Below are 15,711 nucleotides of genomic sequence, written 5' to 3' on the forward strand. Positions count from 1 at the left end.
TGTGTACAAATAAAGCGTAAACAAAAAAGTCAAGAAATTACATTGTACCATCCTATTGCTATGTAGGCATTGCCATAGCCACATACATTTTGTAAGCATTTATTTACCTTACAATGTTTTAGTACCTATGTAGGTATGGATTACTTGCGCAACATTATATTACCGTCAAGCTGATTTAATAATGCAGTCAAAAATCAAATTAATTAATGTTATTTCTTTTAGGCTTGTTACGAACTTCAGGATACAAATGATAACAGAGATCTGCGAATAAAATGAATACCGAAAAACCGACCACAAGTCATCACACCAGCAGTAAGTTTAGTAAATGTAGAACAGAAGGGGATTGCTCAACTCGATCTTTACCAAGGAACATTCTATCGTTGTGTATTGTTTCAAGAATTTTTGAGATTGATACCTCAGAATTCTTTGCCTAACTTAGCCATGTCGAACGTTTCTGCTTTAACTTTCAATGCTGACGAAAATACATCAATTTTAAAACTCCCTTTTACTGGTCCAAGCTAAAACCGTTGCTGACGATCATCGAATTTGGGTTTATCCTTCGTTGTAACAAAATCGAACAACGTTTACTTCTTTAATCATTCGTAAAATGCTTCTCATCTTGATATAAGGAAAGAAGGTTTTTGACTATTCCGTCGCAGACGCATTGAAACTACAAGTGATGACTCGAAAGAAGAAGAACTCTATACCTAGCATGTAAAAATTGTAAAATGACAACATATGTATCATCCAAAATGAAGCTTTATCTTGATTTATCCGCTCCAATTCATACAAACAACAGAGAAACAGACTTAAATTTAACCTAGTTAATACAATTTTAAGCAATGATGCACCTGATTTTACCAGAAATTGTTAACAAAGATCTCTATATTGATTCTAGTTTAAAGAAGAAAAAAAAAGTATGATATATAAGTATTCTGCTGTACCAATTCATTCAGACCCTTCAAATCCAGAAGTTTTACATACAGAAAAGGAGGACCGACCTACACATAAGTACATATAACCATTTATCGATGTAGAACCACCGTCGATATAGAGCACTACACTCGTAATATTAATATTAATAATACAACTGTCGAAAACCAAACGCACAAAAAAAGAAAAATAAATTTTAAGAAGAACGGAATCAAGCGGAAAGAGAGAAAATTATTATGTCAAACAATCCTAAATGTATTTTGAATTTTTGAAGTATTAAATAAATAAAGATTGCTATTTTCACTTGCTTGGCGAATAATAAATGAAATCCGTGTTTCTTTTTGTAAGAACTGCCAATGTCAACCGTTTTTAACCTTATATAACTCGGTAATAAAAACATTATTTTAATAGTGTATTATAGTAATAATACGAATAACTTTGGATATCCAAGAGCGACACCTTTCGCCGTGTCGGTATAGCAAATTGATTTGTTGCAATGTAAAAAGCGAATTTTATTGTTTCATATTAATGTTATGTTAGTTTTCACTAATGTTAGAATATTATATTAAGTTTAAATATGTTAATTTGTAACATAACTTATAACGAGGTTTTTTATGCATGCAAATAAATGGTTACAATATCATACAGTTGTCTTTTATTCATTTAACAAATTGAATTGCTCTTGAAACTTAGTGCAGGTACTGCAGGTAAACGGGACATTGCTAAAATGATAAACTCCTTTTAAAAAGAATGACAATGCTAAAACCTAGTAATCGTCGCTGGTTTGTCATATAGCGGGCTTTTAGATTAGGAATGTATACAAATTATTTCGATGTTAGTAGTCATTGCATAGCTTAAAAACGGTTACAGCATTTTTTTAGAGCATATACGATAGTATAAAATTGTTTAGTGTCTTTGCGGTTATTAAGCTATGTTTTTAGATTATTATGCATTGCTCAGTTACGATTACTATAAACACGTAAATTTACTTTGCCGTTATTAAGCCATGTTTTATGTATTATTCAATCCTAAAAAACGGCTAAAGTATACTTAACCGTGTTTTAACAGTAAAATCATACATATTTTAGGAATTATTTGCATAACTTAAACACAAAATGGCGAATTTCTAATAAATTAAACAATATTTAATTAAATTGATTTTAAATAATGTTAGCGTGAATTTAGTTTTAATTTAAGAATAAAAGAAATCTGGACTAAATCGACACATTTCCTAGAGATATGGGTTTTTATGTTTTTTGCCCATATCTCAAAACTATCATTTGTGGGTTAGATGGGTTTTAGTGATAGGACGGCAGTTGTAGTAAGTTGTTTTTGTAGTAGGTGAGTTAGGATAATTCCTAATAACAGAAATGCTCGGGTAATTTCGAAAGGGGAATCTTGATATGATGGAAATAATGGTGGTTTTATACGACTTATTAACATTTCAATACGGAAATAATAAAAAAACAACATTTCAATGAAATGGGTAGGAATTTGAGTCATCATCAAATATTTATATCGTGACAATCCAAGCGCCAAATATGTATATCGCGTATTACCTTTGAATGATGTTTTCCGGTATATTTCGCGTTTTGGCTGCCGATGCTGACTGTACTGGCCCCGTAGCCGCCTGGCATTTCTGCGACGCGAAACGAAAACGAAACGCCGCGAAAGGTAGTCTGGCTCTGTCGCGCCAATACGCAAGAGCGATAGAGATAGATATTTACGAGCGTTTCGTTTCGTGAGCGTTTGTGAATTCGGCAATGCACGTACATTAGTGACCACACGCTGACGTAAAGTAACGGTGAGGTCTTGATCGGGACCGGTCAGAGTGGCTAGCCGAATGGCACAATCGCTCACGAAACGCTCACGAAACGAAGCGCTAGTAGATATCTATCTCTATCGCGCTTGCGTATTGGCGCGACAGAGCCAGCGGCGTATCGCTTTCGTTTGGCGTCGGAGAAATGCCATTCGGCTACGGGGCCAGGTGTGAGACCTAATTTCACAGTATAAGGGCTCAGGTTACTTTATGTAAAGTAAGGTATCCACACCAAGAATTGCCCGCCGTTAGTTTTTAAGTAGGTGCAGCGGGACAAATCTCGACTGCAGGGCAATTGTAACTGATCCATTTTTTCCATTATTAAACTATGATGTTAATATTCTACATGTGTCCACTGAACACGCCCACCATTATAACCGGTGGACACTCTATTTAATAATGCAAACATTGTAAAACATGGAGAAAATGGACCAGTTACATTTGCCCTCTAGTCAAGATTTGCCCCGCTATACCCACCTTAGACACAATAAAAAGTAAATGTTGCGACTGATTTTTCTAAACGATTTTGCACACTGGAACAAGTCCCGAAAGAGAGATGTATCTTATACTTTTAAACGAGCAATTCTTGTATATTTATTTATTTATTTATTTATTTATATATATATTTATTTACACTGACGATCTCGGAAACCGCTCTAACGATTTCGCAGAAATTTGTTATGTGGGGGTTTTTTGGGGTGAAAAATCGGTCTAACTTATCCTTAGGTCCCGGAAAACGCGAATTTTCGAGTTTTCATGCGTTTTTCTTCGCGCGCCATCTCGTGTGTTGTACTGTTAAGACAGAATTCTTTCGGTCGATGTAAGTACTATTTATTGCAAACACTAGATGGCGACACAGGTCAAGGCTAAAACGAATAGAAAATACACTATTTGAGTTTTTGTGGCGAAATGCGCGCCATCTCGTGTGGAGTAGTTGTGTTGTTAAGGCTGAGAATTCTTTCGCTCGATGTAGGTACTATTCATTTTTGAACTAGATGGCGACACATGTCAAGGATACGAAACAGAACCGAGCGAAGCTCGGTTGCCCAGATATTCTATTCTAATATAATTTGATATGACGATGACGCTGATAAATGATATTTTGCATTCCGTCAACAACGCTAGGTTTATATCCAGGGATCACTTACCTCTGCCAGAGAATGTACTCGTACCATAAAATATAATGATATAACGAGTAATATAACGAGTTCAAACCTAATCTAAGTTGACAATAATTAAATCATACAAAAGAAAGGAAGCGTATACAATAGTACGTATGAATGAAAGTAACGAAATGATCCGTGACCCAGGAAGGTCAGAAAATTGCAATAACAACTTTCACAGAGTGCAGTTTGAGTCTTATAAGTCGTCGATAAAGTTCATTGTTTATTGTAAACAATCTTTGATGCATAGGACCTTTTATTTTAATTTGCGTGGTTATGCAAGAAGGTGCTTCTTGAATGTTCTTGTAGTAAGTTGTTTTCGTAGTAGGTGCATTAGGGTAATTCCTAATCACAGAAATGCTCGGGTAATTTCGAAATGGGAATCTTGATATGATGGAAATAATGGTGGTTTTATACGACTTTCGGAATCACCCTAATGCGCCTTACTGTTTTCAAGCTGTTGCTATTTTCATAGTTCTTTATAAACAAACTACATAGGTAGCATAATGATGCGATGTAACACATTACTAAACCACAGTATAATAATAACAAAGAGTACTATCGTACAGTATGGCCACTCCCGCTCCCCGCTGAAAGTACCGCCCACCCTCGTTTACCTCACAGTTACCGCCTGTCAAAAACGCGATCCGATCCGATCCGATATCGGATGTCGGAAGGATTTCAATGGAAAAAAATATGGCGCCTGTAATGTATGGGACATCGGTCCGACATCCGATGTCGGATCGGCTAATATGAAAACGCACTAAAGGTCTGTGAGAATTATACCACCAACCTAAGTAGGCAGCGATATTGCCGCTAGTACAAATATTATATTTCCCCTCACTAGCTCGGAAACACGTGTTTTGCCCTTTAATACCAGCGGGTAAAAACGCATTTTATCCACTAGTGGGTAAAGTAATTTGACCTTGAATAAAGTCAAATTAACTGCTTTAAAATTGATAAAAGTAAATGAATCTAGTACTAAAAATGATTTACCACCTGTGGAACTACTGGAAGCAGTGATAAACGCATTTTTTGCGTTGTAGTTTCCTCGCTATAGTGAGGGGAAAAGTTTTGTGTTACACTCGGGTGCAAATGTATTTTACTTCTCGTGTGTTAAAATAAAACTTTGCCCCCTTGTATAACAAATAACTATTAAATATCTAAAACCTCAAGCGCGGCTAAAAAAGTCGATGCCAACTTTGGCTCAGTCAACATCAACAAGCTTGGACTGACTCTAGGTAATTATTACGATTACCACATAGACTACGAAACAATACTTTAAAATATACGTACGAGACCATCCATACGGAATCTCATCATCATCCTCCTTGCGTTAACCTGGGGTCCGCTTTTGACAACTAATCCAAAGATTTGCCGTAGGTACTAGTTTTTACTAGGGCTCTGGATATTCGTTACTACCCGCCGATCCGTGCGCCCGGCCCCTTAGCCCCGGCGGTGCTAAGCGTCCGAACTACCCGAACCCGCCGAAGTCCGTTCCCGTGTAGTGCCGTTCGCGCGTGTAGTGCCGAATCGGCGTTCGGGGCCGGACGGCCGGAGGCACGGACTTCGGCTCCGTTCGGGTATTGAACACACGAGGCGGCCGGCGGACCGATCGACTTATTGCCGTGCCGGTTTGTATTTAAAAAATAGGTGAAATCTAAAATTTATATTAATTTAGCGAACGAATACGAATTGGTTTTATACATACTCGTTTTATTTTGATCAATAACGTGTTAACTATATTTTATGTACTTGTTCCCGTTACGTTGTAGGCTACTCGTATAGATTAGATAATATGGTGATATTCAATACAAATATTACAAATGTATTCCTATTCCTATATGTAGGTCCATAATTCGCCAGGCACACTCCGCACACTAGTCTACTGGTTTTTTTTTTTTCAATAAAGTTGCTTAAGACAATTGCGAAAAGTAGAGTTTAATGGACTTTATTTGTCTCTAGGTTAACTAATAGAAGTCTAAACAGGGTATTGGTTTGTGTGAAAAATACTATATTAGTTATATTACTTGATTGGTACTGAAGCTTTAGTAGTTTCATGTGTTCTGCCTACCCCTTTTGTGGGATACAGGCGTGATTGTATGTATGTATGTATGTATTACTTGATTGTTTTATAATGTTCATGGTGCCTTACTATAGGGTATACCACCTATAGTATATACATAGTATGTATATACTATAGGTGGTATTTTTATTTTTATTTATCTATTTAAGTATTACTTAAATAGATAAATACATAACTATGGAAACGGATTATATCGCGTATCCTGAATTTACTATTCATCCCGACGTTTCGAACACTTTACAGCGTCCTTGGTCAATGGGTGACACTCAGTTTCCACAGTTTTCTTTCATAAATATCTTTCAAATTAAGGAAATGTATTTGAACTATCGAGTTATTAGTTTTTATCTAAGAAGTTAGTAGAATTAACGTCGCATGAGAAGACAAAGGTAATAATAATGACTTGTGGGCGGCACAATAACCAATAACCGTGGTGATTTTTACTGATAATAATGACACTCAAACCTCACACTCGGCTTCCCTTTGACATGGACAAACCTTTTGTTTGAAAAGTTCTAGATGTAGCCGCGCTGTTTTACAAATACCTAGTTAAGAATGGTATTTTTTTCATTATTTTGGAGGGAACCACTTTGAAGTGAATATGTATCCATAGTCCTGGTTCTTAACTTGAGCTAGTCGGATAGGGTGTGACAAAAAGCATGAGACTTGACATGTATATAGATAACTTACAAACACTTAACAGAAAAAAATAAAAGTACGCAGACGCCGAAGTGTCAATGTTTCCCCTCTTTTCCCTCATTTTTATATCATTATCATCAGTTTTTTTATATTGTCATGAAAACCGTGAAAGCTATAATCGCGATATTTAGGAAAAGTACCTACTCGTAATATTTACTTATCAACTTATCAAAACCTTTAATAGTTTTCGTGAAAATTTTAAAACGCTAAAAATGGGATATAATAGTGGGGGGAAAAGATTGACTCCTCGGCGTGTTTCTACTTCTATTTATTCTTATGAACATCAAAGCTATGTGCATACCAAGTTTCATGCTTCCTGACATCATAATAATTTAGGCCACTGAAAACGCGTGCCCTATATAATAATACCTAAAATGTAAAACATGGAAAAAAATCGAGTAGTTAAAATTTGTCCCCCAGTCACAATTGCTCCGCTGTCCCTTTCTCGTTTTAGTTATTAAGGTTTTATCATTTTTGGTTCTTTAAACTGATTTTCATATTCGCTTGAACCAAGAACGCGAACAATCATCAAGTATCACTTTACGTCGAGAACGGATCGGACCCGCGGGTTTTTAGAGTCCGTCGATCCGGACACACGGACTACACGGGTACCCGGACCTTAATTACACGGTCCCTAATTACCCGTTCCAAACGGGCCAGAAATCCGGATTCGTGTATCACGGGAACGGATACCCGGCAACGGGTAGGTACACGAAACACGGATGCGACCGGGAGCCCTAGTTTTTACGAAAGCGACTGCCATTCTGACCTTCTAACCCTAAGGGTAAACTAGACCTTATTGGAATTAGTCCGGTTTCCTCACGATGTTTTCCTTCACCGAAAAGCGACTGGCAAATATCAAATGACATTTCGCACATAAATTCCGAAAAACTCATTGGTGCGAGCCGAGGTTCGAACCCGCTACCTCCGGAACGAAAGTCGAACGTACTTACCGCTAGGCTACCAGCGCTTCATCCATATGGAATGTAAAACCCAAGAACCCAACCCAATACCTAAATTTATTACAATCGAGTTCATAAATATGTGTACATTTTTTAAACGAGTCAAGGTAAAAAAATATCCTCATATTTAAGAACTCGACTCTGCATCGCCCAGCAGGTGTGTGGTCAGTATTTGTCGATGATGCAACGCGCGAAATCAGTTCCCATTGACCTTTTGCGACCACACCTCGACAAGCTTTTTATCAAATTATTGCATTATTCGCTGAAATGAGGCTCCGTTTTTATGGTACAGAACACATAATGGTGGTTTTTATAACCGTAAAAAACCAAGCCCTATGGGATTTCATAATTTGATTATGAGCGTAACATAAGAGCTCTCGGACACTGTTTTTAAATGGCACGTATTTAACCGGGCGACTAAATAACCATAGAAATGGGTATCAAAAATAATAGTTTGGCGACTAAAATGGGGCCTCAAAATATTTCAATATGAGGTAGCATTTTAATGCCATTACGGCTACGGTTTATTCAGACACGAGTACCAACTATTTATTTGGCAACTGAATTATTATATAGGAAACAATTTAAGAGATACAGTTTAATAGGAAAAGGCTGTCTATTAATATAAAATATACAGTTCTTTTAAAATATTTATATAGCAATTTTTTTAAATTACCTGATTGTACAACTGATTATTTTGACTATGATACATAGGTGAAATAAAAAAGACCGTTAAAATTTTTGTTTTAATGAAATATGCAGCAAACGAGCAGACAAGGCGCCTGATGGGAAGCAGTCATCGCCTCCCATGGACACAGCAAAAGGGAATGTACAAGTTTCTAATGGGGTGGCAACGCGCATGTGACACTGTTTGAGTTGCAGGAGTCCATAGGTTACGGTGACCAATTTACATCAGGCGGGCCGTATGCCTGTTTGCCACCGACGTAGTATAAAAAAAAAAACATAAGCAACATCAGGGGAGCCCCTTATGCGTTGCCGACCTTTGAGAGCCCTAAATACCTGTTTCTTGAAGAACCCTATATCATAGCGCAAGGGAAACATTTGTTCATTATGTTATGCTCAAGTCACTTAATGTCACTATGCAAAGTTTGAATGAGTTTTTTATTTCACCCTGTATAAGCAAAAATATCTGTTAGCATTTCGTACACAAGTTCTATAAAGTTTTATTAGTAGCCGATGTTTGAAATTACGATTTCTCGAAACCTTCGTGTACCTAAGCTAAAACCTAGAGTCGACCAAGGTAACAGGTGCAACGATTTTGATAACACAGAACTTTGTTTTATAGTAACACAATGTGGATTGATGTGCTGTCCAAATCGTTGCAGAGTTACCCTGAATCTCTTTAGCCAAGGAAAATGATACTTCTTACGACCAAATGCTAGCATCTTCCAGTTTTTCACTGAATTTAGACATACATAGTTTCTTAGATATTTAATTACCTATTACGGCTATTTCATAGGCGTCTTTAACAAACTGAATAAAACCCATTAGTTCCGAAACAATACAATAAATTAAGGAACCCTAATTGTTTTACAATCAGCTGTCATATCGCGAGTAGCAATAAACCAATCAATAGAGTACGGTGCATTTCGACAAACTGTGATATAACGACGGATACATTACGTTATGTAATGAAGATGTGCTATACAGTCGGCCGTTTTCAATACAATATAAAAAAAAATATGTTTGCCTGTTAAGATCTATTCTTACGGGTAGATGTTTGCTATAACGCCACCCTAAGGCGGTTGAGAATTGAGGGTAGGCATGGATAAATTCGCACACATCCAGCAGGCCTCCGTGGCGCAGTTGGAAGCGCGATGGCCCCGGCAAGGCCAAAGGTCGCAGGTTCGAGTCCTGCCGGTGTTAATTTTTCCATTCTCTTTTTTTGTTTTTTATCATGCAGACGTTTCTGCATGATAAAAAAAAAAATATTATTTATTTTTTATCATGCAGTCGCCTGCGAACTATACAACATATTTCTAAATTAAAGGAAAAATGGAAAAATCACACCTCCGGCAGGACTGCTTTGCCGGAGCCGTCGCTATGACCAACTCAGCCACGGAGGCCTGCTGATTGCGTGCGATTTTTTCCATACCTTCCCTCAACTCTCAAACGCCTTAGTGCGTTTCTACATTATCCGATCAGATATCGGATGTAGGATCGATATTCCATATATTTAAGCCGCCATCTTTGATTTTTTCCTTTGAAAACCTTCCTACATCTGATATCGGATCGGATAATGTGAAAACACACTGGGTGGCATATTAGCAACATCTACCTATATTAAGAATGAATCTTTAGGCACAGAGTCTCAATTTACATTTTTTGTAAAAAAAAATATTCAGTCTATTTTAGTGCCAAGTGGGCAAAGGCCTCTCCTTGTTTTCTCCACTTGAACCTGTTCCATTACATTGCAGTATTTGATTATTATGCTCACTTGTACATATGAAACCTCAATTCAAGCAGCTCACAATGCAATAGCATACAAGTTTTCGCACCGCAAAAAATTGTCATTGATGTCATATCGTATTTTTTCGTGATTGAGCATTTCTTTATTTTTTTCCCATTTTTTTTATTTTGATTAATTTAGGGAATTTTAGGTCACTTGTACTCAGAATCACGAGTACTTTCAATCTCACTCGGAGACAAAAAGTGTCCCAGAATTTCCATACATTTTTGTTACTTTCCTCTTTTGTTACCCCACACAACATGTACGGAAAATGGTAACAAAATAAGAGGGACCATTTTTTTGACTACTAGGATTGGAAAAGCTAGTAATTGTAAGTAAAAATAGCATTTTTTTTTCAAAAATATCACATTTCATAAAAGTGGCGAAAAAAAAAGAAATGCTCAATTACATGGCCAATGTCGAGTAATTAAAATTGTAGGACATGTCTTCTTATTGAACAGCTTCGATTCTGACTGTCCATAGAAAATCACAAAAAGATGTCAAACCTCGAGCAAATATTTGAGCATCCTGCATTTCTCAACCTGCTGAGACTTCGTGCAATCTTTTTCACACCTGTCAGTCTACCTACATACCTACTTTGGATCTGTCAACTATGGCTTACATTATGTAATACCAAGTAATAGGAAAAATGATAATGGCATGGACTTTGTCTAACAATAAGTGTTTTGGGAGCAGCGACTATAGGTAAGGCACAGCGGGGCAAATCTCGACTGGGTGGCAATTGTAACTAATCCATTTTTTTTTTCATTATTACACTATGATGTTGAGTTCTAGATGTATCCACTGAACACGCCTACCATATATAACCGGTGGACACTCTATTTAATAATGCAAACATTGTAAAACATGGAAAAAATGGACCAGTTACATTTGCTCCCAGTCGAGGTTTGCCCCGTTGTACCTTACTTTTTTTTCGATTGGATTGCAACAAAAAGTGGTTATCTACATTGTAGTACGTACACTTACAACTGCATTTATATCGTAAACTACTAACCAGATGGACTGGACTTCTCGAAGAAAGTTATCTGGCTCATATTTAAAATGTTTTGACCAGATTTTTGTAGAAATTAATGTTGACTGTAAAAACAGACTTGTTTCCCTTTTATCTATTTTCTTCGGCGAATTAACTTAACCAATACTTTGTTGTATTGTAAGTAATTCTTATACTTAATCTAAAATTTTGAAGCCTGACAATAACAAAATAATAGTACATTACTACAGAGGCCGGGGCAACCCCATTTCCCGCCGAGGTATGTATAGTGCTTTTCTCAAACATGGTATGAAATAAATAAAAAACGGTGCGTCGTAGCGCAAAAATAATCGAATTTTCGTTCCTCTTTAATACCCCGTATACGCCTATAAAAAAAAACAAAAAATATAAAAAAACGAAAAAAATTTTTTTTGTATGAAAACGCACCCAAAATCAAATATTGTCTAGGGCCCGTACCAGTTGCAGTCGGCACGTCTATAAAGCCCCTTATAGTTTTTTTTTAATTGGCTAAATACCTGGATGTTATGTCACAATTATCTGTGTTTGGAAATTAAAAAAGAAGACTTTGCCAGCCTTGGCCTGCAAGGTTTGTATGAAATTCCATTATCTATCAATCGTCCTAGCCGCACCTGCAACGTCATACTTCGCTGCCAATTATAAGGCACATAACATCAATATTTCATACCATGTTTGAGAAAAATATTGTAAATACTTTTTACAGCGCCATCTATACAACGGTGTTAATAACTGAATAGACACCGAGTGGCCACTATGTATCTTCGCTAGGAAGTTGCCTTCGCACTTGCTTCGCACGAACGCGTTTAGTCTACTCGCCGATAGATGTAGCTGTTCTTAAAATTTAATAACTTTTAATACTGCTTCATAAAAGTTCTTGAAAAAAAACTTATTTTGTATAAGATTATACTTGTAAATTACACCTTATGTATGTAACTTCTTAATCACCAAACGGAGACGTAAAAGATGCGAATTTCATCCCCTGTACAAAGAGATTAAACACAATTCCCAGGATAAAACCTGCTGACAGTGCTGACAGTGTATGTCAGCTTTTGCTTAATCGCGTCCTTGGAGGCGCAGAGATAATTAAATAAACGACAGAAATAATCTTATTTGTGTATTCCATAATTCCGGAGGAGCAAAACTGGCCAATTAGGTATAAGTATTTTTTTATTATATTAGTAGGAGGTAGGGCATAGCGAATGATATTCCGCTTTGTGTGGTAGGGCACAGCACAGCGGATATCGTCTCGCACGAATCTAGAGCAGAGCCCAACTGGGGAAGTACCTCCGCCTTACAGAAGACCGCAGCCAAATAGCACTAGACCCTACTCATAGTGTTGTGTTCCTGCCGGTGAGTAAGGCTGCCAGAGCTCAACGAGGGTGCGGTGTGCTGATGACGGGAGGACTTACGGAACTAACTTGTTCCGTCTATTGTCCTTTGAGTCGTCGGCAACCCGAACCCTCCTTGGAACTTGTACACTCCTTTTTGCTGTGTACTTAACACAGCAAAAGGGAGTGTACAAGTTTCTAATGGGGTGGCAACGCGCATGTGACACTGTTTGAGTTGCAGGCGTCCATAGGTTACGGTGACCGCTTTACATCAGGCGGACCGTATACTTGTTTGCCACCGACGTAGTATAAAAAAAAAATATAAATGGGCTTTTAAACAAATAACTTCTCTAGTTCCATTATTTTAGGTGGGTAATGTTTTGTCTATCAAAGTTATTTTAATGGAGCGAAATTAGTTTTGGGATAGAATGTTCCAATTAAAGTAAGTTTTGGGGTTTTGTTAGCACGTCAATAATGATAAATGATGATATTGCTTTATGAAGTGAAGTATCTCGTTGACTGAAAGTTAATATACTTATTTTATTATTATACTTAAAGAGAATTGTGTCTGATAATAATTTAACAAATATTTTATTAACACAAGTTTTATTGTTAGAGTTTATTAGCAGTAAGTAGTTATTTAGTTTAATATACCATTCAACTGGTAACCGATTTTTTGTTTTTCTCTTACAATTTCGCCACTTGATGTCTATTTATGTTTCCGAAATTATGTTTTTGAAATGATTGAGAATGGGGAATGGAATTTTGGCCACTCGTTTTCAATTTTAGTAGAATTTAAATGGCTGGTTGTGGAGATATAATTGAAATACACGAAATGGAACGGTCGGAGTTCAAAAATCATGATTTCTAGCCTTAGTTCTAGTTTAACGGACTCTTATGTTAAGTTCTGGAGTTAGTAGAACACATGGAAAATACGGTCGGAAGTCAAATAAAACTGTAATAGAAGCAATGCCAATATTGATCTTTGTAATGGAAAAAGCGTGTTGACACAGTTTTTTTTTTCTAATTTAGAAAGCAAACAGCCTTTTACAAGTACGGTTTACAAAAAGATATATAAATCTAGGCCTAGAATTTCCTACATTACTGGAAGATTAAATTTAAGTAAAAATAGTAAACAAAATTACACACACAGTAGTTGAGTGGGTACACACGCAAGGATGCATTATAAAATCTACTTAATGAAATAATAATACAGTTAACAAGAAAACAGTAATTGCCGAATCTTGTTCTTGAAACTGGACAAATTGTGAGCAAAAATACCAATATTATTAATGGAATTGTTATAAAAGTTACAAGTGCGCCTAAAGAAAGAGTTTAGAGGTATTTGTCATGGTTTGGTTGTTGGTGGCCATAGCAGACATTTTTAATTTTTTTTATAGTTACACTATTGTAGATAACTACAGTCGAGCTGTTTTGATAATGAAAGGCGGCTATAAGAACTCTGTGACACTGATAAAAAACGCAATCTCATTTTGTTAGAACTATCTTTATGAAGACCTAACCGTCTTAACATAACTTGACCTAACATGACACTGTCATAATATTATATTCGTGTGAGTACACACACATACATACTTTTTGGAGTCAGGGGGGCGATTTTTGAATCTCGGCCTTTCGATTTCGTGAAATTCGTTCAATAATATCTCCACTTCTAGCGATTTAAATTCTACTAACAGAATCGAAAACGAGTGGTTTACCACTAGTTTTAAAATTAGGTACTAGACGTTCTTTTTCAAAAATAGCATTACGTCGTTTTCCACAGACTTTCGAACGGCGAATTCGTGCGTTCGAAATTCAAAAAATGTCCGCATATACATTCCACGACTCTTCTCTTTTGGAACGGATTCCGTGCATTGAGAAATTATGAATGAATTTATTGATAAACTCGCCATGCACTTTTATTGATAAGCTCACTGTACTTATCGCATTCGTAATTGAAATATTAGCGCAAGCAAAACCTATAAAAAATTACGAAGAAGTTTAAAAATATTTTAAGCGGGTTACTCACGTATTAAGTCGATATAGCGTTCGACATGTTTCGGTTCAATTTCGAGAACCTTTCTCGACACCCCGCCTTTACATGTCGAGAGCGCGACGCATACTGCGGGCGCTTGCTCGGTGCGCGCGGCTGCTGAGGACAGGCGCAGGGGGTACTCTTGAGAAAGGTTCTCGAAATTGAACCGAAACATGTCGAACGCTATATCGACTTAATACGTGAGTAACCCGCTTAAAATATTTTTAAATATGTATGAGTCTCACGGGAGTTTTATAGTTAAAATTACGAAGAAGTTATCGAATATGACAGTGATTTACTGAAAAACGAGTACGGACAGCAACACAACTTTCTCCAAAAACTTATTCATTCCTTTCTTCCACAGAGCTACAAAGAAAAAGACGCCGGTAAGGTCGTCGTCTACACAACAACCATGGGCATCGTACGCAGCACATACCAACGCTGTAATCTAGTGAAGAAGATCCTGAGGAACCTTCTCGTGAAATACGAGGAGCGAGATGTGTTTATGAGCACGGAGTATCAAGACGAGATCAGAGATAGGATGAAGAGCGACCAGATTCGAATCCCGCAGCTGTTTGTGGATGGCCAGCATGTTGGGGTAAGTTTATGATTCTAATTTTATTTGTACTACTTACTTACTCTGTTGGCTCAGTGCCCCAAAATGAGACTTGGCCTCCGATACAAGACAGCGCCACTTTTCTCGGTCCTGCGCTACCTCTCGCCAACTCTTGACTTGGAGTTCGCACAGATCCGCCTCCACCATGTCGCTCCAGCGATACCTAGGGCGTCCGACAGGTCGTCCTCCTGCTTGGCGACCTAGGTATGCAATTTTATTTGTAGGCAGGTATTTTTAAAACCCCAAGCTTCTCCATACCTGCCTTGGGATAGTAAGGTATCCGCGGACGACTTGCAGCATATTTTTTTTTGATAACAGTCAAGTGGCTAAGCTACAGGTAGCGGTATTCGTGTATGTTCTTAGACCAGCAATGCAAAGATTCAGAGTCCACAGCAAGCTCGATTGAATTCCACATTCCCATAAGGGAGTTTCGTTCTTATTATAAAATTACGTGTAATTAAAGTTTACATAATCAATGACATGAGATATATCTAGGGCAGGATGGCGGGAATTCGTAAACGCCATAATTTAATAGAAGTTCGACGTTTAATATCGTATCGTATTTGGAATCGC

The 15,711-nt window shown here is 37.2% G+C and overlaps 1 protein-coding gene across 1 annotated transcript in view; it reads left to right on the forward strand.

Annotated features, from left to right (window-relative positions):
• The window catches only part of LOC125235730 (glutaredoxin domain-containing cysteine-rich protein CG31559-like), a 93,386-nt gene that overhangs the window by 38,518 nt on the left and 39,157 nt on the right, over positions 1-15,711 (forward strand). Inside the window, exon 2 of the mRNA XM_048142304.1 lies at positions 14,887-15,120. Within this exon, the coding sequence (XP_047998261.1) occupies positions 14,887-15,120 (234 nt within the window). The remainder of the gene's footprint in view (positions 1-14,886; positions 15,121-15,711) is intronic.

The sequence above is a fragment of the Leguminivora glycinivorella genome, chromosome 18 (assembly GCF_023078275.1).
Source record: "Leguminivora glycinivorella isolate SPB_JAAS2020 chromosome 18, LegGlyc_1.1, whole genome shotgun sequence".
Lineage (NCBI taxonomy): Eukaryota > Metazoa > Arthropoda > Insecta > Lepidoptera > Tortricidae > Leguminivora > Leguminivora glycinivorella.